At 31.0% G+C, this 27,220-nt stretch overlaps 1 protein-coding gene and 1 long non-coding RNA gene across 3 annotated transcripts in view; both read left to right on the top strand.

Moving 5' to 3' along the window:
* LOC111623036 (vasculin-like) overlaps positions 1–27,220 on the top strand; it is a 94,273-nt gene that overhangs the window by 32,196 nt on the left and 34,857 nt on the right. The window contains exons 4-6 of one of the 2 annotated variants that reach the window (XM_023365516.1): positions 1,888–1,993; positions 8,033–8,171; positions 13,532–13,728. In XM_023365516.1, the coding sequence (XP_023221284.1) occupies positions 1,922–1,993; positions 8,033–8,171; positions 13,532–13,728 (408 nt within the window). In that variant the 5' untranslated portion in view covers positions 1,888–1,921. Of the gene's footprint in view, positions 1–1,887; positions 1,994–8,032; positions 8,172–10,812; positions 10,946–13,531; positions 13,729–27,220 lie in introns of those variants that run through there. The other variant, XM_023365517.1, reaches the window with a different exon arrangement.
* Positions 25,480–27,174, top strand: LOC111623037. Its single transcript, XR_002756380.1, has 2 exons — positions 25,480–25,609; positions 27,084–27,174. It is a non-coding gene; the product is annotated as an uncharacterized LOC111623037 (long non-coding RNA).

The raw sequence follows: 27,220 nt of genomic DNA, 5'->3' as shown, positions 1-27,220 counted from the left end.
TACAGTCGACCCCCCTATAATTACGGTCCCTATAATTACGATTCCTATAAAACTACGAAAAAATATACGTATTTTGGAAATGTTGAGTCGGATTAGTGTAGAATCGATTAATTTTATGGAAGAAAATCTTTCAAACAGCCGTAGTCCGTAAACTTGACACGTGTTGGGCTGTGATTGGAACGACTTGTAAGAAATCGGATTCCTAATAAATTGGAACGTATCTATATCTTATAGGGGGGTCGACTGTACAGGCAAAGCCATTTGTAAATAAAACATGAATAAGCAGTACTTGAAAGTCAGTGAGTAGCTTTCATTTGCTTTAATGTAGTTTTGAAGTAAAAATCAATACTGTATATAAATACAAATAGCAATGATAGTCAGTAATATTTGCTCTCATTTGATTTTTTATTTCATATTTCACTATTATCTTGACTTGAGATATGATCTTTTCATTTTTGAATATTTATTTTTCCTATATCTATTAACTTTATTAATTTGCATAAATGAAATCTTTTATAAAAAGTCCAAATGGATGTATTTAAAGAATTGCCTAAATCTAGAGACAGTTGTTCAGTAGATTTTCTGAATAAAATTATATTAAAATTTATCTCTATATTAAATATAGCTTATATATATAAGTATTATACAGTGGGTGATCAGTTAATGAACATAATTCATTCCAAGACTTTGTTCGTTAACAGATTATCAATTTACCATAGGTTTTTATGAGAATTTGATTAATTTATTCTGGAAACTCCAAAAAATAAAAAATATATACTTTCTTACTATGTTTATTTATATGTAATAATAAAAATACATATATACAGTCTTGAATTTTTATTAGTCGTGTTTTTTCCATTTGTGGGAGTTAAAGAATCTGTCTAATGTTGATTGCTTTTCTCTCTTCTTCAGGATTTTTCAAAAGTAATTAATAGCATTGATTTGTAGAGATCCCCAAGCCTATCAACTTTAACCTGGTTCGGATGCTATTCTAAGACCGTTGTTCTGACATCCTCCCACTACTTCAAAATATCTTTAATAGCAGATGTCGGCATTATTCCTTTTTTTCAGAAGAAAACGTTTTATATCTTGACGAGTTTCTTGGTGTTCTTCATTCAAGAGTTCTTGGCATTCTTCTGTCATCAGATCAGTTTCAGGTTCCGTTATGAGCTCTTCAATGTTCTTTATTTCTCAGATGTAATTTTTGTTACTCCTTTAGCTGCTTGAGTTTTCTTGATTATACTGTATCTTTCTTAAATAAGATTGAACTGCAGCCTACTGTAGACCTGTTCAAGCTATACTACCCAGCAACATCAGACATTGTCTGCCCACTCTCTGCCTTTGCTCTTATACTCTCGCCTTTCGAAGATAAAAATTGATGCAAAACTTAATGGGTGCTCACCCGACAGTCTTGTGAATACTATAAAAAAAATTGTTTGTCAGAAAAATAAAATGCTGGAATTATAAGGGAGAGTTCAAAGTTTGGAGGAATACTATCTGATCAGTACATACAAGATTGAGCGTTGATGTTGACATCTCACGTGCTCTGAAAAGTTTTGAATTGTTGCCTGAAGACAAGGGAAGATCAATTGGTATTCATTATTTTACATCGCTTCTTCTTGTGTTTGTTCTGTGAGGTGTTTGTTGTCAAACATAAAAATCTTTCAAGAAAGTGTTCGTTATCTGATTTGTTCATAGTCCAAACTGTTCATTAACCGATCACCCACTGCATTTAAAACTATAGATCTCAAATGATAGCTTATATTTTTTTAAAAATTTCTAAAAATAACACAGAAAAATAACTTGGTTAAACTATTCTGCCGGATTTGTATAAAAGTAAATTTATCAAGTTTGCAATTACATTAATATTGAAATTATTTAATTCAGGACCTGTCATGGTGTGTCAGAGGTTGTTCCACTGATGGCGAATAACAACGCGCCTGCTCATGATTTTGCACCAGCTTGGCTTAAGATACCCACTTATGAAAACTTTGTAAGTAATTTTTTTTTAATTATTTCTCTTGGAATAGAAATGCAATCTAATCATTTTTATGATGCAGTTAATTTAATTTTTATTAGTAAAACATAAATCATAAATTATTTAGTTACATCAATTACAAATTGGTTAAACAGCAGTTATAATTAGTAAATTTAAAGAGTTATTAAAATGTGATGTTTTTTTATATTTAATGAAATAACATACACTATATTAACAAATTACAGACAACTCTTGTGCTGTTTAAAAAAAAAAATAAATAAATTCCTTTTATTAATTATAAAGAAAAATTTTTCTTTTCAGTAAGACAAAATAATGTCAAATTAAAATTCATACACTTTTCATTGTTCATACAAATTTAAGGTTTACATATCATATTTTTAATTTTTAAAATTTTGTTGGTATTCTATACTTTATAATAGCTTTCAGTCTGTCTGGTATGGCTGTTTTTTCACATCACAAATATAATATTGTAACATATTGTTTGTAGCATTATAATAACAATGTAACACTAAATAAACATTAAAGATTGCACTTAAGCTAAAATAATAACTTGTTTTTGCTGTTTGTATACAGAATGCTCTACTGCTCAAATTCAGAAATATTTATATTTGATATCATGATTTATTGTTTAAAATATATTAAAAATAATTTATTATTCAAGTAATCTTGCAATGCTGGTTTACTAAAGGATGCATTTAGTTTGTTTTAAATGTGCTCTGAATCATATTGCATAAAAGTATTCAATTTGTAAAAGTTGGAATTAAAACATTTGAAGATCAAGATTAAATATTTCAAAAATATTAGTTGTAGAAGTCCTATTTATTATTTTATAAAAGCATTTTTATTTATTTTAAGTAATAAACAAGGCTAATCAATTAGATATTCAATTTGAACTAAAGGCAGGTGGTTAAGTTGCCATCTTGTGTTTAAACTTAAAGTAATTACTTTCTAATTATTAAATTTAACACAAGATTGCAGATCTAACTATACACCTTTAATCTGAATTACATAAAATCTTAATAATTAATCATGCTATGACCTCATTAAAATCAGCAGAATTATTTATGACGACATCAGGCTTGGTCTATATAAAATTATTTTAAGTAATTTTTGTATATTAAAGTTTGTCTATTTATATAGATTTAAACAGAAATTATTATTGTTTGTATACACTTTGAACTTTTTCACAAAAGTACAGTTGACACCCCCCTATGACATGGTAGATATGTTCCAGTTTTTATGAATCCATTTTCTACGAGTCCAGCCAATCAGCCTGGCACGCATGCAGTTTACGGACTACGGCTGTTTGAAAGGTTTTCTTCCATAAAATTAATCGATTCTAGACTAATTCGACTCAACATTTCCAAAATACGTATAATTTTTTGGGAATAATCCATATAAACTATGCTATAAACAAAAAATTGTAGGATTACTTACCAAGTGTGCACCGTTCGACTATGCCATTGCTTAAGCTTGTTTTCGTCGTGGAGCTTGTCATCGAATGATGCTCGCGTGCGTCCTGATAAATTTTTTTTTGCAAAAAATTCACTGAACTTTGGAGACATCATTAATATAAATATAATTTTTATGGACGTTAAATAATAAATGGATTTTAGTAGGTCCGCTGTTCTGTTTGTACAATATCCGCTATTGGTCTAGATTCGACTAATCCTGTCGTGACACGAGTCGGTGATGACGTTTTACTGAATTATAAGAGTTTTTTTTAGCATGCTTGTACAAATACTGTCTCAATTTTTTCACTGTAATATAGGAATCTAAACTATAGGGATATAATATAATAATAATGTAATATAGGAACCCGTGTTATAGGGGGGGTTGACTGTATTTGGTACAATAGATGAAAAGATTGTTATTGATGCCATTTATCAAATCAAATTGCAGTTGATATAGTTCTGCTTGTGGGCAACAAATGAATTGTAAAAATTGTTTGTATATTGAATGTTACTGAAGAATATGGAATATGATTGAATGCTAACAAGACAAAAGCACTGACTATAAGGAAAGCAAGATTCAGTTTTTATATATAAGGAAAATCATTGCAGTTTATTGTAAATGTAATAATAAATAAGTAAAATGGAAAAAGAAAGGAACATTTGTGGCAGAACTGTCTAAACTGCATTGAAAATGTGAAATAACTACTAAATGATAAGCTTTTTATTGTTTTGCTTCATTTTTATTTATTTACCAAACAACAACAATAAAATATATAATAATAATAGTAAATGCTAAAATGAATTCAAAATTAAATAGGAAAAGATTTTAATGTCCATAATATTTGTAGTATAATTCTTCAAAAAGCCACCCGGAGAAGAACCACTTGAGATGAGCTCAATGTGGCAACAAGGTTCTTAGCCACAGTGGTTGCCACCAGATGTAGAGTAAATAATAAATAAAGTAATTGCTGCTAATGTCGTCATTGTTTACTTCACTAACAAAGTTGTATGCATGCATCTGTTTTATTGGATATTGTCTACTGTATTCTATAATACAGATTTAAGAGTTGATCACTTTTTATTCACTTTAAAAAATTAACATATGCTAAAATTGACAGTTGGTATCTAAATAGTTCTGAGAAACATTATGTAGATAGGAATTATTGGAAAATTGTCAGCTTTTAAGATAAAAGTTCAAAGAACAGCCTAATATTGATAATATCAGTGTGGATTGATGTAAGAAAATGAACAGAGAACTAAAAAAGTGAGGCATACATATACTTTTCAGTATTTCAGAAATATGTTAACAGATGAATATGTATGCAGTGCAGAAAAGATTTTTCATGTTTTTTAAAAAGATGCTCTTAGTAAGTTTAAACGAAGGAAAAGTTTGCAACTGCAAATAGAAATCACAGGTAACATACATCATCACAGAACTACTTTCAAATTCACTTATAAACACAAATAATTCATAAGATTATCTGCACAAAATTATAATACATGGGAAAGATTATTTGTATTAATAATTCNATAAATTCCTTTTATTAATTATAAAGAAAAATTTTTCTTTTCAGTAAGACAAAATAATGTCAAATTAAAATTCATACACTTTTCATTGTTCATACAAATTTAAGGTTTACATATCATATTTTTAATTTTTAAAATTTTGTTGGTATTCTATACTTTATAATAGCTTTCAGTCTGTCTGGTATGGCTGTTTTTTCACATCACAAATATAATATTGTAACATATTGTTTGTAGCATTATAATAACAATGTAACACTAAATAAACATTAAAGATTGCACTTAAGCTAAAATAATAACTTGTTTTTGCTGTTTGTATACAGAATGCTCTACTGCTCAAATTCAGAAATATTTATATTTGATATCATGATTTATTGTTTAAAATATATTAAAAATAATTTATTATTCAAGTAATCTTGCAATGCTGGTTTACTAAAGGATGCATTTAGTTTGTTTTAAATGTGCTCTGAATCATATTGCATAAAAGTATTCAATTTGTAAAAGTTGGAATTAAAACATTTGAAGATCAAGATTAAATATTTCAAAAATATTAGTTGTAGAAGTCCTATTTATTATTTTATAAAAGCATTTTTATTTATTTTAAGTAATAAACAAGGCTAATCAATTAGATATTCAATTTGAACTAAAGGCAGGTGGTTAAGTTGCCATCTTGTGTTTAAACTTAAAGTAATTACTTTCTAATTATTAAATTTAACACAAGATTGCAGATCTAACTATACACCTTTAATCTGAATTACATAAAATCTTAATAATTAATCATGCTATGACCTCATTAAAATCAGCAGAATTATTTATGACGACATCAGGCTTGGTCTATATAAAATTATTTTAAGTAATTTTTGTATATTAAAGTTTGTCTATTTATATAGATTTAAACAGAAATTATTATTGTTTGTATACACTTTGAACTTTTTCACAAAAGTACAGTTGACACCCCCCTATGACATGGTAGATATGTTCCAGTTTTTATGAATCCATTTTCTACGAGTCCAGCCAATCAGCCTGGCACGCATGCAGTTTACGGACTACGGCTGTTTGAAAGTTTTCTTCCATAAAATTAATCAATTCTAGACTAATTCGACTCAACATTTCCAAAATACGTATAATTTTTGGGAATAATCCATATAAACTATGCTATAAACAAAAAATTGTAGGATTACTTACCAAGTGTGCACCGTTCGACTATGCCATTGCTTAAGCTTGTTTTCGTCGTGGAGCTTGTCATCGAATGATGCTCGCGTGCGTCCTGATAAATTTTTTTTTGCAAAAAATTCACTGAACTTTGGAGACATCATTAATATAAATATAATTTTTATGGACGTTAAATAATAAATGGATTTTAGTAGGTCCGCTGTTCTGTTTGTACAATATCCGCTATTGGTCTAGATTCGACTAATCCTGTCGTGACACGAGTCGGTGATGACGTTTTACTGAATTATAAGAGTTTTTTTTAGCATGCTTGTACAAATACTGTCTCAATTTTTTCACTGTAATATAGGAATCTAAACTATAGGGATATAATATAATAATAATGTAATATAGGAACCCGTGTTATAGGGGGGGTTGACTGTATTTGGTACAATAGATGAAAAGATTGTTATTGATGCCATTTATCAAATCAAATTGCAGTTGATATAGTTCTGCTTGTGGGCAACAAATGAATTGTAAAAATTGTTTGTATATTGAATGTTACTGAAGAATATGGAATATGATTGAATGCTAACAAGACAAAAGCACTGACTATAAGGAAAGCAAGATTCAGTTTTTATATATAAGGAAAATCATTGCAGTTTATTGTAAATGTAATAATAAATAAGTAAAATGGAAAAAGAAAGGAACATTTGTGGCAGAACTGTCTAAACTGCATTGAAAATGTGAAATAACTACTAAATGATAAGCTTTTTATTGTTTTGCTTCATTTTTATTTATTTACCAAACAACAACAATAAAATATATAATAATAATAGTAAATGCTAAAATGAATTCAAAATTAAATAGGAAAAGATTTTAATGTCCATAATATTTGTAGTATAATTCTTCAAAAAGCCACCCGGAGAAGAACCACTTGAGATGAGCTCAATGTGGCAACAAGGTTCTTAGCCACAGTGGTTGCCACCAGATGTAGAGTAAATAATAAATAAAGTAATTGCTGCTAATGTCGTCATTGTTTACTTCACTAACAAAGTTGTATGCATGCATCTGTTTTATTGGATATTGTCTACTGTATTCTATAATACAGATTTAGGAGTTGATCACTTTTTATTCACTTTAAAAAATTAACATATGCTAAAATTGACAGTTGGTATCTAAATAGTTCTGAGAAACATTATGTAGATAGGAATTATTGGAAAATTGTCAGCTTTTAAGATAAAAGTTCAAAGAACAGCCTAATATTGATAATATCAGTGTGGATTGATGTAAGAAAATGAACAGAGAACTAAAAAAGTGAGGCATACATATACTTTTCAGTATTTCAGAAATATGTTAACAGATGAATATGTATGCAGTGCAGAAAAGATTTTTCATGTTTTTTAAAAAGATGCTCTTAGTAAGTTTAAACGAAGGAAAAGTTTGCAACTGCAAATAGAAATCACAGGTAACATACATCATCACAGAACTACTTTCAAATTCACTTATAAACACAAATAATTCATAAGATTATCTGCACAAAATTATAATACATGGGAAAGATTATTTGTATTAATAATTCATAACATGAAATATATTAATATAATAATTTTTCGTGATTCTTAGAAAATCTGATAGTCTCTCTTAAAAAAAATAAAACTGACATGCCGATCAGTTTTATTGTAGCAATCATTTGTTTATCTGAGAGGAACAAATAATATAAAAATGAGTTTTAATATTATTATATTCTGAAGAAACTTAGTGTGTGTTTTATTGTACATATTTTTTTATGCTAACTTCCCACTTTTATCAAACATTAACATCATTAATATAGATAGTCATATGTAAGATTGATCAATTTTAATTAAATATCACAATTATAAATTTTTTTATTTATATATTTTAGTTAACTGGTGCAGATAGTGAGCGAGGTGGACATACTAGCCGAAAAGATGACCATCGAGGATATGGAAGACGAAGTAGAGAAACAGATTCTGTAACTCCTAAGCAACAATATTTTCCAGATACACGGAGAGAAAGAGATAGTAAGTAATTAAAATTAACATTTTTTTGTTATAAAACTTGCAATTATTTTTTCAATTTATTACATCTAAGTTGATCAGAATGCACTAAAATTTTATTAGTCTTTCAACAAAGAATAACAAAAAGAAAAGTTAGTTTATTGTTGAGTTAATATTTATAGTGTTGCCATTGATTCCCAAACTGCCTCTTTGTTCCATAAATACAATTGGACATTAAATACCCAATTGTATTTAATGCCCCAACCTGGTTTCTGTTGTGTGAGAAAAGCTTGGAAATATTCTTAGAAAAGCTTTTTTACAATTGTCACACTGTGTTATTATTGATACCATATGTTGTTCTCCACATTTGGAAACCATTAACGTAATGTATCTTAACTGTTTTAATGGAGAAAGGGAAAAGTCAGTAACCCAACCCTTGCCTAAGGTCACTGTTTGGTCAGGTTTACCTGCTTCCAGTGCCCCCTGCTCCCCTTGCTTCTTTTCACTTCCCTAGATTTATTTATTACCCCCTAGGGGCAGTAACACCCACTTTGGGAACCACTGGTGTATGCATTTCTTATCCTATTATATTAATGTCTTCATCCTAGTTTTATAATGATCTTTAGTTGTAAATCTAAAAAAAAATGCTTGTTTAATCTTTTATGGTATAGCATATTGTGTGGAAATTGAAGAAACTTGCTTCTAGTCAATATAATGATTTAATAACAAAAAATAATTTCCAATTTGAGATTTGAACCTTAAACAGGAAATTATTTGTTTTTATTGTCACGACTAGGTGCATAGACAGACACTGGGCATTTCTACATCATCTTTATTTGGAACATCCTATAGGCTGATACACATTCTGGGCATAAGCCCCTCATCTGTCAGCTACATAATAAAACATATGAATTTCTCATGTTACAAAATGTTTATATTATAATAGGTTACAACATACCATGACTTCCGGGATTTTTTTTGTAGGTGGTGTTGACACGTATACATTTCGTTTAAAATTACTTATTTACAGTTAAAATTGTTTTACTGTTAAAATACCTTTATAGTTTAAAATATATTTACAATTAAAAATACTATTACAGTTAAGGTTAACATCGAACATCATCTATCACATACTCTTGACATCTGTGTTAACGAGGTTCTGTTTAATCTGGTTGGCATATTATCATTTCTTTAAAAAACATTTATACTATAAATTAATCTTTATAATTATTATTACTATTATCATCATTATTATTGCTGTTGATAATAATATTAACATTATTATAATAATTTTAACTAATTGTCATGAATTTTAGTGCTTAAACTTTTGTTGCTGTTATTTTTTTGATTTTTTATTATTTTGTAACTTTCTTTAAATTTTCTTTTGTACTAATTTGTTTCTTTGTGTAAAATTCTCATGTCATCTTTGTTTATATTACAATTGTTTATTGTGCAATGTTCATAAAAAACCGAATTTATCCTTCTACGTTTCAGATTGGCGATATGTTCTTTTAGACGTGTTTCTATTTTCCTTTTAGTTTATCCTATGTAGTTTTTTTGGGTCCTTACAGGTGCATGGTATTGAGTAGACTGCATTCGTTGTGCTATATATTTCTTATGTCTTATTGCTTGGTTCAGGTTTGATTTTCTGTATTTTTTTTTTGCAATTTTTTTGTACGAGATATATGATTTAAATACACACTTATATTTAATACTTTATAAAAATATGTTTATGAATGCTATGATATTGCAATTCTATTTCAAGTCAGTTTATGCTACTAATATTATTATGTTGGGTTTAATGGGTTATACTCGGTTCACACCGGTGGCTCTGTACTATGCAAGACCAGAGTCAAGGCATAGCAACCAAAAACAAAAATTAAATAAATGTGTCTGTATTCAGGAATTTCCTAACAATATGGCATGTATTCAATATAGTGGCCTTCTGTAGTGTAATGTATGTATTTCTATTCAATTGTAATGTTTCCAGGCTTTTATGTAGTATGTCTGGTATCACACCTGTACAGTAGAGAATGACAGGTATTATAAGTATCCTATCCATCCTCTACAGATGCCTTATTTCCTGGGCAAGTTCTGTGTACTTGCTAATTTTTGTCAGTGAATGTGTTTTGTATATTGTGAGTGTTTGGAATGGCTATGTCTATAATGTGTGTGATTTTATTGTGTTTGTCAATGAGTGTGATGTCTGGTCTGTTGTGGTAAATTGTTTTATCTGTGATTACGGCTCTGTTGTAATACATTTTGTTTGTGTTGTTTTCTAATACTGTCTGTGGAATGTATTTGTAGTGTGGTTCATGAATGTTTAATAATTTGTGTTTCTTTGCAAGCTCTTGGTGTATTATATTTGCTACTTGATTGTGTCTGTGTAAATAATCTGTCTGTGCCAAGAGCTTGCAACCAGAAGTGATGTGTTGTATAGTTTCTGGCATGATGTGACGTTTTCTGCATGTGTCATTTGTGAGTGTTGTATCTTTGAGTATGTGTTTTCTGTAGTTTTTAGTAAGGATGCACCGATTAATCGGTAAGTAATCGGTAATCGGCCGTATCGGCCACTTAGCCGATTAATCGGTATNTATGTAAGATTGATCAATTTTAATTAAATATCACAATTATAAATTTTTTTATTTATATATTTTAGTTAACTGGTGCAGATAGTGAGCGAGGTGGACATACTAGCCGAAAAGATGACCATCGAGGATATGGAAGACGAAGTAGAGAAACAGATTCTGTAACTCCTAAGCAACAATATTTTCCAGATACACGGAGAGAAAGAGATAGTAAGTAATTAAAATTAACATTTTTTTGTTATAAAACTTGCAATTATTTTTTCAATTTATTACATCTAAGTTGATCAGAATGCACTAAAATTTTATTAGTCTTTCAACAAAGAATAACAAAAAGAAAAGTTAGTTTATTGTTGAGTTAATATTTATAGTGTTGCCATTGATTCCCAAACTGCCTCTTTGTTCCATAAATACAATTGGACATTAAATACCCAATTGTATTTAATGCCCCAACCTGGTTTCTGTTGTGTGAGAAAAGCTTGGAAATATTCTTAGAAAAGCTTTTTTACAATTGTCACACTGTGTTATTATTGATACCATATGTTGTTCTCCACATTTGGAAACCATTAACGTAATGTATCTTAACTGTTTTAATGGAGAAAGGGAAAAGTCAGTAACCCAACCCTTGCCTAAGGTCACTGTTTGGTCAGGTTTACCTGCTTCCAGTGCCCCCTGCTCCCCTTGCTTCTTTTCACTTCCCTAGATTTATTTATTACCCCCTAGGGGCAGTAACACCCACTTTGGGAACCACTGGTGTATGCATTTCTTATCCTATTATATTAATGTCTTCATCCTAGTTTTATAATGATCTTTAGTTGTAAATCTAAAAAAAAATGCTTGTTTAATCTTTTATGGTATAGCATATTGTGTGGAAATTGAAGAAACTTGCTTCTAGTCAATATAATGATTTAATAACAAAAAATAATTTCCAATTTGAGATTTGAACCTTAAACAGGAAATTATTTGTTTTTATTGTCACGACTAGGTGCATAGACAGACACTGGGCATTTCTACATCATCTTTATTTGGAACATCCTATAGGCTGATACACATTCTGGGCATAAGCCCCTCATCTGTCAGCTACATAATAAAACATATGAATTTCTCATNAACTGTTTTTATATGGGAATCTCTCCTCACTACCACCTTGGACACTTGCAACACCCCTACGCTCGAGCTGCCTAATGTATGGGTCACGCTGTATAAGCGTTTAAGCGAGTATTAGCAGTCTCTAGTACGCATGTAGCGTGAGCATGGCTCCGCGCATGCGCCAGCTCGTACTTCACGGAGCTTTCTGCTTGTTCGGTTTTCAAATTATGTTTAAATATTTACTTTGTGTTCTTAATGGCTTTAACATAATTTTAGCTTATCTTATGCATTATATTCTGCATTCGATTATTTTTATTTAAAATTATTTGGTAAATATCTGTATTCACCTGAGGACGACGACAATAAGTTCGTTGAAAGTACTAGCGATAAAAAAGAACGCATGTAACGCTGAACTCAGTGTCTTTGTTTTTGTTATTATATATTAATTTGGCGTGTTACCTTTCCTATTGATTACTATTATTATATATTTTGACAGCTGACATTTAAAGGCTTATTTGTAAAAAATTTTGTTTGATTCTGTACAATTTTTATTTTTTTCGGTGTCATCAAATATGGAAAGGTGTCAGCATTATTTTTGGTATATTTTGCTTTTTTATTACCNCTTTTATTATATATTTTGACAGCTGACATTTAAAGGCTTATTTGTAAAAAATTTTGTTTGATTCTGTACAATTTTTATTTTTTTCGGTGTCATCAAATATGGAAAGGTGTCAGCATTATTTTTGGTATATTTTGCTTTTTTATTACCAAAAAATCAAAATGCTGTTTAAGCAAGAAGAAAATTGTGGTGCATGTATGTAGAAGATGTGTTGAGAGAAAGAGAGTGCCAAAACTGGTTTACAAAATTTCATTCTGGCAATTTGAGTATTGAAGATGCATCACGTTCTGGATGGCCAGTTGAAGCCAATGAAAACAAAATAAAGGTACTGATTGATGCAAAGTGCCGAATAACAACATGTGAAATCTCTAAGCGATTAAATTTGTCGAATTGAACCGTTTATGATTACTTGAAATGAATTGGTTTTGTTTCAAAGTTCAATATATGGGTTCCACATGTTCTTAAAGAGATATGCTCTCTTTGGTGGAATTTTAAGGAAATTTGTTTTGAGCTTTTACCAAACAATTTAACAATTGATTTGAAAGTGTACTGCCATCAAGTAAACAAATTGAGTAATATCATTAAACAGAAAAGGCCAGAATTGATCAACAAAACAGGTGTAGTATTTTACCACGATAATGCCAAATTTCACACAAGTTTGGTAACTGGTCAGAAACTGTTACAGCTTAGATGGGATGTGCTTTCACACCAACAATATTCACCAGATCAGGCAACCTTGGATTATTACTTGTTCCAGTCTTTACAAAATTTTTTAAACTGTAAGACGTTTACTTGAAATGAAAATGTCAAAAATCACTTGGATCAGTTTTTTGTAAGCAAACATCAAAAATGTGGAATCATGCTACTACCAGAAACGATGGCAACAGATATTTGACCAAAATGGTCAATATATAATTCAATAAAATATTTATTTATTATAAAAATATTTTTTTTTTCCACGGAGAAAAAACGAAATTATTTTCCGAACAACCCAATATTATTGTGAAATTTTTCAATATTAATACTAGTGTGTGTTAAAATATTTATTTAAAACAATATACAATTAATCTTTTAACAATTTGTTATAATAGGTTTTTCTGGAGAAAGAAAACCATATTTTCCATCAAGACATCATTCTATTGATTTTGATGAATCACAAGGTCCTGGAAATTGTACTCGTCTGTTCAGTTCTTCTTATAACAACAGCTCTCTCTCAAATTCTCAGCCTTCACTTTTACGAAGGCCACATAGCAGGCATGATTTTCGTGATATCCCTTCTTATACAAAGGTATTTAAACTTTATTATATGTTAATTATGATCTGTTTAGTGTTCTTGCTTAAATGACTTCTACATTAATAAAACTTTAATATATTGATTCACATAGATAAATTTATTTGTTAATATAATTATTTAGGAATTAGAAAATTGTTGATTTATGCTTAGTTTCATTGTAAAAACTAGTTTTATAATTGAATTATATGCAGAATATCATCTTAATCATCATCAACTTAATTATCATTATCATAATGATGATAATAATTAAGTTCTTTATAAATCATAATGATTTCTTATAATATAATTATTATGATTAATATTCATTATTTAGTTTTTTTATGATAGAACTCTAATATTATATGGATTTGTATATTAGATAAAATTTATCAATTGTAGATTGAGATGTATTGTACAGTACATACAAACTGTAGCTACTAGATTTCTGAAAACAGATTTTGTAATAATGCTTTATATTGTTATCGTTATTATTATTATTATAAAATTTTCTCTTTGTATACAAATAATTAAAAGTTTACAACTCAAATTTGTTAATAAATTAGAATCAATTTTAACTGTAAAGACTATTTAACCCCTTCATTCCCGATCATTAATTAAATTGATATAAGATTAATATTAAAATACATTAAAAATACTTAAAACTGAAAAAAAATGAAAGAAATGCGTTAATTTTGAAGAAAAACCTTCAAATTTTATTTTCCTTTGTTTCGCCTTTCTGTGAAATTTAACACCGATGAGTCATTGTTTACACAGCTGGGTGACCTTGAACACAGCTGGAGTTGGATTTCCCGGGACATTCTCATAGACGTCTCGGGAGGACAAGGGTTTAAAGTAGGGTGAATATAAGCGACACGGAAATTTTTAAATATTTTTAAAAAATTCAAACTTTTATTGCGATTTCCGACCCCCCTAATTAATTAATTTTATATTAAAAAAAATATATTAATTAAAAAAATTAAAAAACCATTGGAGGTCGTTTTTGACATCAGAAACTAGCTTTAAATAACTTTACCGAATGAAAATCCGTGCGCTACAACTTAGGAACCATGAAATAAAATTGATAAAAAACTCCCATTAAAAAACAATTAAGCCTTAATCGAGCCTTCACATAGGCTCATTAAAATCGCGATAAAATTTTTTTGCGCGGGAAAAAAATTTTGAAAAAATTTGGGGACCTAAAAAACATTCCAAAAATTCAAAAAAAAAATTTTTTTCAAAAATGGCCTTAAGGACCACATTTTTCGTAACGCTATGTAGGCTTGATGTATATATATGTCAATGGAGACTGAGGGGTTAATCTAATGGATGACATTTGTTAATTCTTAAACTTTTTACTAGTACATATAAGTCCTGTCATAACACATTATATAGTAGTAGTAGCAGTAGCATACCAGGCAGCAATTATCTTCCATTGATTTAGATTATGGGTGAGGAGTTCAGCTTTCCCCCATGTCATATTGAGTATCTTCAGATCTTGAAGAGAAGTTCTATGCCAAGTAATCCTGGGGTGTCCTCGTGGTCATTTGGCACCCTGAGGAAAACATTTTATGGCTGTCTTAGGGATCCTATTGTTCTCCATACGAAAAATGGGCTGGCTAATTGAACTCTTTTACTGGCGACAATGTTATGGAGTTTGCACATCCCACTCCTTCAGAGAACCACTTCATTGGTGATATGATCTAATTATTGGATCTTTAACCTGTTCCATTTTGAAATTTTTTCTGTTGTGTGTGACCGCCATGTTGAAATTTTGTCAATGTTAAGCCTAACAAAAAAATTTTTTTTTAAATAATGATTGTGGCTACTGTCATGTTAAAAATTATTTTTTTTTATTTTGCACAAAGAAAATAAATATATTGAAAAATATAGAAACAAAAAAAATATATTTTGAAAGTTCATTTTAATATAAAAATTATGATGAATAGTGATGTGTAGTATAAAAAATGTGCCGATACTGTAACAAGATATATTGGGTTTAACCCTGCAGGTCAAAGGTTTAAACCCCAATATATGTTGGGAATAACACAGGTGAGGTTAAGATTCATCGTAAACATCTCCGTTGGAAGACATTGAGCTTTCTATTGATGTTTTCCAATGTCTTCCAGGACTCATTAGCATAAACAGCTATCGGAATCACGATGGAGGTGAACAGGCAGAATTTGGCTCTCAATGAGATCTGCCGGAAAATGGTCGCCACCTTTCCAATGTGTCCACTTGACATCCACTTCCATGTCGCTGTTTTGGGAAATAGCACTACCCAAGTAGGTAAAACTCTCCACTTCCTCCAGTTATTGTGCTCCAACAATTACTCCTTGCATTTGTGCAGTGTTACTTACATGCATAATTTTTTACTTCACGGCGTTTATCCTGAGGCCAATTTTGTGCGCTTTCCGACCCAATGTGGTTGTGGCATGCTGTAGCGTTGTCTCACTTTTCTCTAATAGGGCGATATTGTCATCAAAAACCAAATCTCCTAGACGATCATGGTCAGACCAGTGGATGCCTGCCCCAATGCATGTACAAGTCTCTTCTGCCCATTGCATGACATAATCAAGGGCGATGAAGAAGAGAAAAGGGGACAGGACACAACCCTGCCTGAATCCTGTCGTAATTTCAAAAAAGTCTATATGACCGACCATCTTCAGTCTTGATGCAACAACTTGAATGCAGGTATAAGGCCTTGAAAATGGTGACAAAGTTTGTTGGTATACCATATAATTGCAGGATCTGCCAGAGAGACTCGCGGTGAACACCAAAAGCCTTCTTGAAATCAATAAAATTAATTGCCATTGGATGTCAATACTCAATGCATTGTTTGATGATATTTTGAAGGGAGAAGATCTACTTGCTGCACGATCTTCCACAGTGAAACCCAGCTGCTGCTCCTGCAAGCACTGATTGAGGGCAATCTGCAGGCATTGAAGGAGGACCACACAAAATGCCTGGAAAGGAGAATGATACCTTGCCAGTTGGTACATTCAGAGATATCTTCCCTCTTAGGAATTCTAACTATATCACCTGTTCTCCATTCCTCTGGTACTTTCCCACACTGCCAGCATCTGTTAAACAATAACATTAACTTTTCCAACGTGTGTTGCCTTCCATGTTTCAAAATCGAGATTTTGAAGCATGGAGGGCAACCCAGCTGCCTTATTATTCTTTAGGCTTTTAGTCGCAAGCTCCTCTTCCTTAAGGGTAATATTGCTAGTGTCCACCTGAAGCTCATTCTGTGTATCCTCAATATCGAAATTGTATATGATGGTCATTTCTGTTTGATTAAACATTTCCCAAAAGTGTTCTATCCATCTCTCATTCTGTTCATCTTGAGCAATTAGAAGCTTCCCGTTTTTGTCTTTTATTGGAACACTGGAATTACTCTTTGTTCCAGTCAAATCATTGACTATGCAGTACAGGATCTTGGGAGTCATTTCAGTCAGAAGCCTTCTGTGCTTTAGCACCCTTTTGTTCTAACCATTCCTTCCTGTCTTTCTGACAACTTTACATGTCTATCCAACTTAGTGTATCTTTGGTTTCCTTCCACCATCTCAGCCATTGTTTTAGCCTGGTCTCTTTTAAGTTTTGTGGTTTTCCTCTCATCAGTCAACTTCCATGAGCAATTTTGGATCCACTGATATTTTCATCTTCCAATGATGTTTTGGATACACTCCATGGTAATGTCTGTGAGGTTCCCCAGAGATCTATATCTGTCATCTCTCCAAGAAGGGTGAAGCGATTGTGCAACTCCAGTGTAAATGTTTTGGTGATGGTTGGATCATTTAATTTTTCTGTCACAAATGGTCTTTTTAGCATGAGTTGCCTTTGATTATGAAGTTTGAGCTTAATATCTGCCCTAACTAGGTAATGGTCAGATTCAATATCTGCACTTCTGTAAATCCTTACATTGTGCAGTGATTACCTCCACTTTTTACTAATACAAATAAAAGCTTTCTCATTAAAAGTGTGCCCATCTGGTGACCACCAGGTCTTATGGATAAGCCAATGTTGGAAGTACGTGTTCCCAACACACAGCCTGTTGTGTTCACAAAACGATGTTAGCCTTTCTGCATTGTCGCTCATATGAGCAGAGGATGCATGAATGCCAATCACAGTCTCAAGTCCTTGATGATCACCGCCCAATTGGGCATTGAAGTCCCTGGTCAGGACCGTTAGGTCATGATTCGGAATACCATCAAAGACATCTTGGAGCTGCTCATAAAATTCATCTTTTATTGTGTCTTCCATATTGTTGATTGGTGCATAAACCTGCACCACAGTCATTTTGACACATCCATGGGTGAAAAGATCATTTGTCCTATTCACAGATGCATCGAACCATGCTATTGGTGGATGTTTAGCACAATTCTTGCTGGAAGGTCAGGAAAGGCTGATAGCCTTCACGAGTCACAAGTTAAAGGTGTAGAGGTCTGATGGGCTCTCGCGTTACAAAGCTATGATATTCAAGTCAAATATCAAAAGGGGAACTACACGGTAAGGCAAGGCATCTCTGCGTGTGGATGAGTAATTTTCCCGGATGTTCCGGAAGTTGGGTCAGTCCAATCGGGTCATCAAATTTTGTAAGATTGTCTTAGTATTGGTTAGGAATCAAACTGGCTTAAGTAAGCTCCGTTTGATCCTCGGCTGTGGAGGTGGTGTCGGGATGGTATTGTTTGGATGTACGTTTCCTGCCCGTTTTCTTTTCAAATGAGCAATGGTCAATGCAGTAGAAACTCTGATCAAGAAACAACCGGTAGTTTTGAATCCATGATCGCTGATTGGCCAGTGATTGTCGTAAGATTGGCGGACGTTCGATAGCGCAATGAAACACTGATTGGTCAATCAGCGTTTTCTTCAATCCATATAATAAGATTGGGTTTAGGCAGGAGAGTCTGACTTGCCGAAGTTTGCCTAAGCTTGTCTAAGTTAGGTTGGTTGGTCAAACAACCTTGCCGAAGAAGGTAGTTTCATCTCTCTGTGCTATAATGAACATCTGAGGAATACATGCAAGGTGTCCTTTTGATGGACCTGTTGTGGATTAATTGACTTTTGAACTCTAATTTATTTGTGTGTAAAATCTACTTTGTAAATCTTAAACGTTGTCATTTGTAGTTCTTGTTAACATCATAAGTTTATGTAAATTTTATTTGTTATTATAAACATTTTGTGAACTGAATTTTTGGAATTCAACTCCACAGTTTTGTTTTCTGCTTCCAGACATATATTAACCCAAAAATTTAGTAGTTCAGATTTATGATGATTACATTTTTTAAAAAATCTTTGAATGGTCAGAAGTTTGTTCTAGCTACACTGTTTGAATTATATGCAGCTCATGAGCTGTACTTTGGTTATATTGTTCTATTCTTTTCATCATACTAAGTTTGTTTTGTTTTGAGATTTTTAATTTCATTATAATGCAGTTCTTAATGAAGTTATTTAGATAATATATATTAAATAGCTAATAATGAATAATTTTGTAATTGAAAAAATTTTTTAAATTGACTTAATTTAAAACTTACATCATCATAATTGTTTTGTTAAACTTATTTTTCATTATATTCTGGATATTCATTTATCTCTGATAATTTTTATAGGATTTCATAAACTTAAAATTACATGAGAAAATATGAGATATAGGGAGATATATATACAGTGTGCATAGGAAAGTCCCTTTAACCTGAAAATTCTTGCAAACAGAGAGAGCTACAGCTATGCAAGTGAGGTAACGGTATAGTAAAGTGACTACGCCTGATCTAATGCAAACGACAGCAGTGCTCCTAGTGTCGAAATTTGGAAGATAGGCAGTGCAAATCGAAAATGAAAACAGATAGAGCAAACTTTCCAATTAGAAAGTTTTAGAGCATCAATTAATTAGTACAAAACAACATGTGGTTCACACGGATAAGATAAATTGTCACTTGTATACCCAAAAATGTCCGAAAGCGATGCATGCCATTTTGTGTAAACATTTGAAAGGAATAGCCATAGGTATGAAGAAATACGCACAATTTATTGCATAAAATATGTACTTACGTCAATACAGTTTGATAACAATGACACGTATCGTGAGCAATGGTGAACTTTTCAAACATACTCGACATTAACTTGTTATCACTGTGAGATAGTTTGCCTTTCTGTTGTTTTTTATGTGATGTTATACATTTGTTTTTTGGTTATCTGTTACTCGCCTGAAGAATTTTATGACTGTTCAAAAACATTTGTGGGAACTTTTTCTTTTTTCTTTTTATTTAAAAATCGCACTGTAAAAGGTTTGTGGATGTAAATTTCTATTTCACGGTGTTGTGATAAAGTTTTATTTTATTATTGTGATGTAATTAATAATATATAATGCATGTTGCAAGTTGGTGTGTTTGACTAAATTGTCATACATTTCTGACTTTCAAGTGTAGTGTTAGCTTGTTGTTGTTAATTTAAATTACAATAAATGAAAATACAGTAAGACCCGCTTAACACTGATTTGATATAACGCGGTCTGCTCTAAGCCTACAAAAAGCTCAAAATTTACGCCGATTTAAATTATTGTGGCATTTCATTGATTTGTATATAATATGGTTATTTATAAACACAGACCAATCAGAAAAAGGTGGCAGAAAGGTGTATTTTCTTTAAATCTATGTTTGGTGCAATTTTGGAAAAAATATAACATTATGGATGCCATAGGCAATATCGGCTTTGCTTGGAAAGAATTAACCGATAATTGCATGAACAAAGTGTGAAAGAACATATGGCTGAAGGTATCCAAGAATTCTCAACAAGAAGAGCCTATCACTGTATTGTTAGGTTGACTAAACTGTCAACCGTATCAATACAGCAGGACTAGGAGATGTAGATGAGCAGGATATTGAGGAGTTACAGCAGGTTTCTGGTGAGAGTCTTATCAACGATGACCTTCAAGAACTGGCAGAACAAGGAATTCATGTAGAACTAGAAAATAGAGATTCTGAAAACGAACCCAAAAAATTTCTCTATGGATTTCTTTAGTAAAAATTTGATAACAGTAACTGAAATCATTGATCAAATTGTAGCAAATGATCCAGAGTTTGAAAGCAACCTCGTTTTGCTTTTGTGCAAAAGCAAAACGATCTGGATCATTTTGGATGTGATCGCTTACTTACAAATCAGTATAAAATATAATGACCTCATTTAATACTACCGACATTTGCTTAAGGAAAGAAAAAGAAAATGACAAATAAAACTATACGATTTTATCGCAAAATATCAAGAATTTCAGAAGAGCCAGAACCTTCATCACAGAGAATGAACTTCACATTTTTTTATGCATATGTTTATGTGTTATTTAACATATATTAGTATGCAAATCAATATAAAAATAATTTAAAATTAAAGAAAAATCTGTTTATTTTTGTTTTAGTGTTCCCCTATCCCTATTTACTCTATGTTAAAATGACCTCGGTTAATGCTGTTTCATTTAGCACTTTGTGTCTAGGAATGCATCCCCCGCGTTAAGCAGGGTCTTACTGTATCTTGTATTACATAACAGAGAAGTTTCATAGTAGAAGGCTACATAATGAAGAAAAGTTTCCAAAAATTTAGGTTAATGAAAGTATCTCAGATTTCTGTTTAGAATGATTATGATTAAAAACTTAAGTGTTGGTCCACAAGGTCGGTACATAATAAAACAGTTGTTATAAACAAAAAATTACAGGGCAAAATATTCATGCATGCTTACAAGTGAGTGCAGCAAAATCTTTGGCATTTATCTCAAAAGACTGTGATTTCTTAATTTTGTTCATACAGCTATGGTAATAAGATTTTGGTCTTGTGAAAATAAGATTTCATGAATTTATTTATTAAGAGTTTCAGCTGTTCTTTCTCAACTCCTTGTAAGGAAATTTTAAGATATGAATATAATCAGCTCACAACATCTCCATACTCCTTGCTATACTTCTTTTCAAGTTTTCTTTTTATTTGATCACATGATCACAGATACAGGTATGCTGTCTAAGAACTATTAGTAAATAGCATCAAAAATTAATTTGATCCTATTATGAATACTAAATTAACACAAATGAATGATCTGTGTCAAAGTTCAATATCAACAAGACCAATGCAATTTTTGTGACAGTTTTTAAGCATGCTATTTGTACCTAGTCTATTGTGTTGCGTTTTGATTTTCTCCGTGTAATTGCCATGTATTCTGTACTTTAATATTATCCAGAGAAATATTGTTTTTCATTAATATATAAACATAGTTGAAGACTTCTTTTTTACATAATTGTCTTTATAGTTTATAATTTACCAAGGTGTCTTTATTCATGTATAAGCCATATTCTATTTCTGAAATGATATACTTGGAAGAAAAATAAAAATCTCAGAATTCTGCCAAGAGATGAGAGTAGAGAGACAGTGTAAAATATTGACCTTTTAACAGAGTGGGAACAAAAGAGGTGCGACCTTGTCAATTGGACCCATGTGCGGTCTGGCAATATTCCACTTTGTAAGGTGTTGACTTGTAAACAGAGGGAAAACAACAGAAGCGCTGACTTTGTCAATTGGACCCACCTGTAGTCAGACATTAGACCATTTGCCATATGGCAGTGTTTTTCAACCTTCTTGAATATGCGACCCTTTACAAGTTAAAAAATTTTGGTGACCCCAGGGCCCTATTAAAATTATATCAGTGATTTTAAAAACTATGTATTTAATTTTCTTTCTATTGAGACAAATTATTGTTGATTAAAATGAAAGTTTTATAAGAATCAACAATAACTTAACACAGATAAAGTATGAAACTTTCTTTAATTATAACATTGGGCACAGGGAGCCGTTGACTTTTTTTTTCCCCTGGCCCAAGCCCCTCCCTGGCTACACCCATGGTTGAGACCTAAATATCGATCAAAACACCAATTGTACTGTAAAATAAACAGGTACAGCCTTCTTGTGAAATTGTAGGTTTTTTTTTTATGTAGTGTACGACCTACAAACACTTGTCTTTTTCTTTTACCCGCGACCCACAGGTTGAAAAAAAATACTGCCATATGGTAAACAACTGAATATAAACAAGTGGTGGACGTTTATGTGAGCTCCATTCTCGCGGGATGACGGCAGACCTGAGTGTAAGCTGTTTGGGCAGGAAAGGGTTGTGATTGGTCGGAAGTCCCTGTATAAAAAGCTCTTAAATTGCGGGGCGAATGAGAGAGCAAGAGACTGGTACATTTTAGTCTCAGGCACTTGGGATACCCGCTGAGCGTAGAGAGAGTGTTCTCCTCTGGTAAACATCTCAGGGACAGGTTAGTGCGGAGACTGGATGGACCGTGCAGTTGAGCTAACTCCACAAGCTGACTGAGGCCTCTCCAAAGTTTAACAGTTCCTGGAAACCAATCTAGTACGTGAGTCACTATGCATTGTTATCCTGTATATATATTATGTTTTCGAACTTGTACTTTCTGCATATAGAATTTGTAAATAAACTGTAAATATTATCAATTTGAGTGTGAAGGTATGCTTTCCGTCGAAACGTGATACACACAGAAACCAACTCAACGAGACGGAGGTTGGGAAAGAACTGCACTCAGGTCTTCACTCACAGGTATACAGAAATATAATAACACTGCAAATTCCAAACAAAAGGATGAAGTGATGGTTAATATTTATTGTTGAGTGTCTGATCAGTATATGTTAAACATGGGTTGAGTGAGAGTGAGTTACACAGTGAAGTATAAATTGCAAGTGGTGCATTATGCACAAGAAAATGGAAATCAAGAAGCNTATTTCAATTAAAAAAAAATGCTTTTCAATCTTAAACATAATATTTTATTTACTCATCTTGTTGAATAGATACTATTCTTATTATCCCAAGTGAAAAAATACTTTATACACAATTATAGTATAAAAAATTCGGCATCAAAGTTTCGGGTATCTCCTACCCACCTCATAGCTGGTATAACAATTTCTCACCTCATTCACGCCGGGTTAATTTAAAATCTTAACTATTGGAACAATTTCATATATATAAAACCAATCAGATATTTTAACAGTGATGTTAGTAAGTGATTATTCTGATATAATCACAAATCCTACACTTTTAAGGTTTAGGAGTGTTAATTTATATGCTTTCCAGTATTCATGTAAGAAAACTTTTAAATCCTGCACCTTTGATTGACCCTTAGTACATATAAAAGAATTGATTATTTGTAATATAAAATATGATAAAAATTTCAGTTTAAATATCTTTAAAAACTGCAAGTGCCATTTTAATTCCAGTTAAAACAAATGAAAATAACGAAAGTAATTATAATCCACAATTTAATGTTCAGCACTATCCATAAATAAGTACATAAGGTTAAATTGTTATTTTTACTATTTTCTATTTACTGTCACCATACAGTGGTGACAGTTGCATTTCATGATATTGGTTTTACCATCATTTTTCAAAAATTGAAAGTGACAAATATTTGTCACTTTCAATTTTTGAAAAATGATTTGTTTTGAAAATTTTTGAAAAATGATTCATAATTTGTCACTTTTAAGATTTTGTTTCCAATTTGAAGATTTGCTCATTTACATTCCATTACAGACTTGTCTTCAATGACTGCAGATTTTCTGTTCCTAAGTCTAGAATTTTTGCTCTTACTAGATCCTCTTAATTTTAGTTTCTTTGGAAATGCATTAATCTCTTTCTTGTTATATGTTAGTTGTTTGGTTCTACATTTATGCCTTTTTCTTGTTTTAATCTTTCTTCTAAAATTCATTTGCAAGCTGCAAAGAACTGGCTGTTCCTCTGCTTGAATTGCCATAAATTTGACTTGGGTTGTTTTGCTACATATACAGATGATGATAGAAAACATACGTTACCATTTATCACAAAATGCAGTAAAATGCTATGTTAATGATGTGAAACTGTCAAATGTTTTATCAATGGTTACATTGTTAAAACTAGTGTTGCCAGAAAATTTTTATCATAATTATTTTAAAAGTGAATGAGAATTATTCTCATTAATATTAAAGTAGCAGAATGATTGAATATTTATTTATATTAATATTTTTTTATGGGAAATTGTTAATTAAATGCATCATCTGCTTGATAATCTATTTCTTCAAATAAAACGTAACATACAGAAGAATAAAATTCAATGACTATGTTTGCATATATGTATATATAAATTCCTATAAATAGTCAATTATTTACAATTATTATAAGTATAAATAGCTATTTGCTTATTTTATGTGCATATTCAGTATATCTTTATTTTGTATACATTTTAAATAAAATTTACAAAAATTATTTTCAAGCTATAAATATTTTCATAGATTTTAAACTAATAAAGATCTATTATATTTTATGAAGTCTGAAAATTTATTTTTTACTAAAGCGGGGCTTCTTAAACTATGTGTCACGACCCCATTTAGGGTCACTTAGCGAAATCGTGGGGTCGCGAGATTTTAATGCAAAATTTTGACAATAAGTTATGAGAATTTGAAAATGAGGCATGCTTTGTGTCATAAGTTTCGTCAGTTGCGCTTTGTGTCACTTCTGGTGCAGCGAGTCAATGATTCAACAACACTGATTGTAGTGTAAACTAGTGTAGTCTTGTCACTTTTCAGCGCATTTATTCAGTTGTTTCTGTTCAATTGTAACACAAGAGTGAAGTATGGTAGCACACCATTGTTTTTGCGAATTTGTATATATCTTTATTTTATATTTTTGGGTCGCGAAAAAAATCACAATCATATATGGGGTCATGAATAAAAAAAGTTTAAGAAGCCCTGTACTAAAGTATCAAATATTAAAAATTTATAGCAAATTATGTAATTTCTTTTGTCTTGTAGCCTTCTTTACAAGGGGATGGATCTATTGATTCTACTTTTCAACCTCCAGTAGTTAATGGTGGAGCTTGGGGTATGTATAATAATAAAGTTTATGACCATACATTTTTTATAATAAGTTATTTTAGAACTAATAAAGCATCATTAGAGATAATTAATATAAGCATCCAATAGAAATCCTTTAAGTGTGTGTTTGTTTCCCATAAAATATAGATGTTTTGATGTAATTAATTTTAGTTATGAAAATAATTACTCTTCTTGCTAAAGGTTGCAGTAATTCTGTTTGCTTATGCCAGTAAATATAGATTGCATATGAGTCAACCAAAATGGCTGCCACAAAGGCTATAGTATAAAGTGCCTGACAACATACGATGGATGATAAAGACAACATAAAAAAGGAAGAGAAAGCTGGAATATATAAAATACCACTTGAAAACCAACAGTTAGGAATCTAAAAGGATTATGTGGGTTTGACTAGAAGAAACCTTGCAGTACATCTGTGAGAACATAAGATATAATGTTGACAAAAGACACAACACAATATTAGCGATTATGGTGCAGACTAAAGCAGCGGTTGTAAAATGGAAATAGGCAAAAGTCGTTAAAAGGGTGCACTCTCCATCCATTGCATTTGAGATGGGAAAGGTTGAAATTTATAAAAGTAAAATGAAAAATTGTTGCCTAAATGCTAGGGATGCTAATGTGATTCCAACAGCAAGGAAATATATAATAGAAAAAAGAATGGGGCTTAAAAACCGTTAAATCATATTTCTTTCTAGTTAGCTTTGTTTTATTTGTTTATTTAATATACACACTTCTTTTAATTTATTTTTAAAGTTAAATTATTTTTTTGAATTTTAAATATGTAAAATATTCAAAAACAGTATGTTTCATGAAAATGGCTTATATTAGAAAGGTTGAAAATGTTTGTAAAAATAAAAGAATTTTAAGCTCAGCAAAATTAGATGTTGGTGAAATTGAAGTGATAATTTCAGTTTTATTTCCCACTTTTTTTGCAATAATTTATCTTTTGGGAATATGTGCATATGTACTGGGTTTGATGACCCTTTAGACTTACATCCAAATACACAGCAATACTTATTATTTACCATTGTAGGTTAAACACTTTCTAATTCTAACAGACCACAGACTTTATACCCATAGCAGCTGTTATTTAGTTCATGCTAATACCATTAGGTGTCAGATCTATTGTTGGCACAGGCAAATTGACATAAATACAATAGAAAATAGCAGAAAGCAAATGTAAATTTAATATAACATTTTTTTTTTTTTTTTAAACAAATGCTTTATCACTACAAACATTATAGTGATAAGAGTGTTTTATAAATTTAACTGTAAGTAAATAGGAAAAAAATGTTTAATAATCCATATATATAAAAAAATTAATTTACATGCATCATACACACACAGACAGTATTAGTATTATGCGTATCTTAAAGTTGTAATTATGAAATTAAATTGTTATTTTTAAAATAAAATTTTTGATACAAAAATGAGGTTTAACATATATCTTATTTATCAATCAGAAAAACCAAGAAATGCAAAAGTTCACTGTAGTCAAATTGGAAAAAAAATTCAATTAGTAAAGAGAGGTTCCAAACAAGACAATGGAATTGATATAAGAAGTAAAAGTCCTTCAGGTAAATGACTATTAAAATATTAT

This window comes from Centruroides sculpturatus, unplaced genomic scaffold (genome assembly GCF_000671375.1).
Source record: "Centruroides sculpturatus isolate CEXI.00-Female unplaced genomic scaffold, Cexi_2.0 scaffold351, whole genome shotgun sequence".
Taxonomy (NCBI): domain Eukaryota; kingdom Metazoa; phylum Arthropoda; class Arachnida; order Scorpiones; family Buthidae; genus Centruroides; species Centruroides sculpturatus.
The sequence above is the reverse complement of the archived record's forward strand: the minus strand, read 5'-3'. Positions and strand labels throughout refer to the sequence as shown.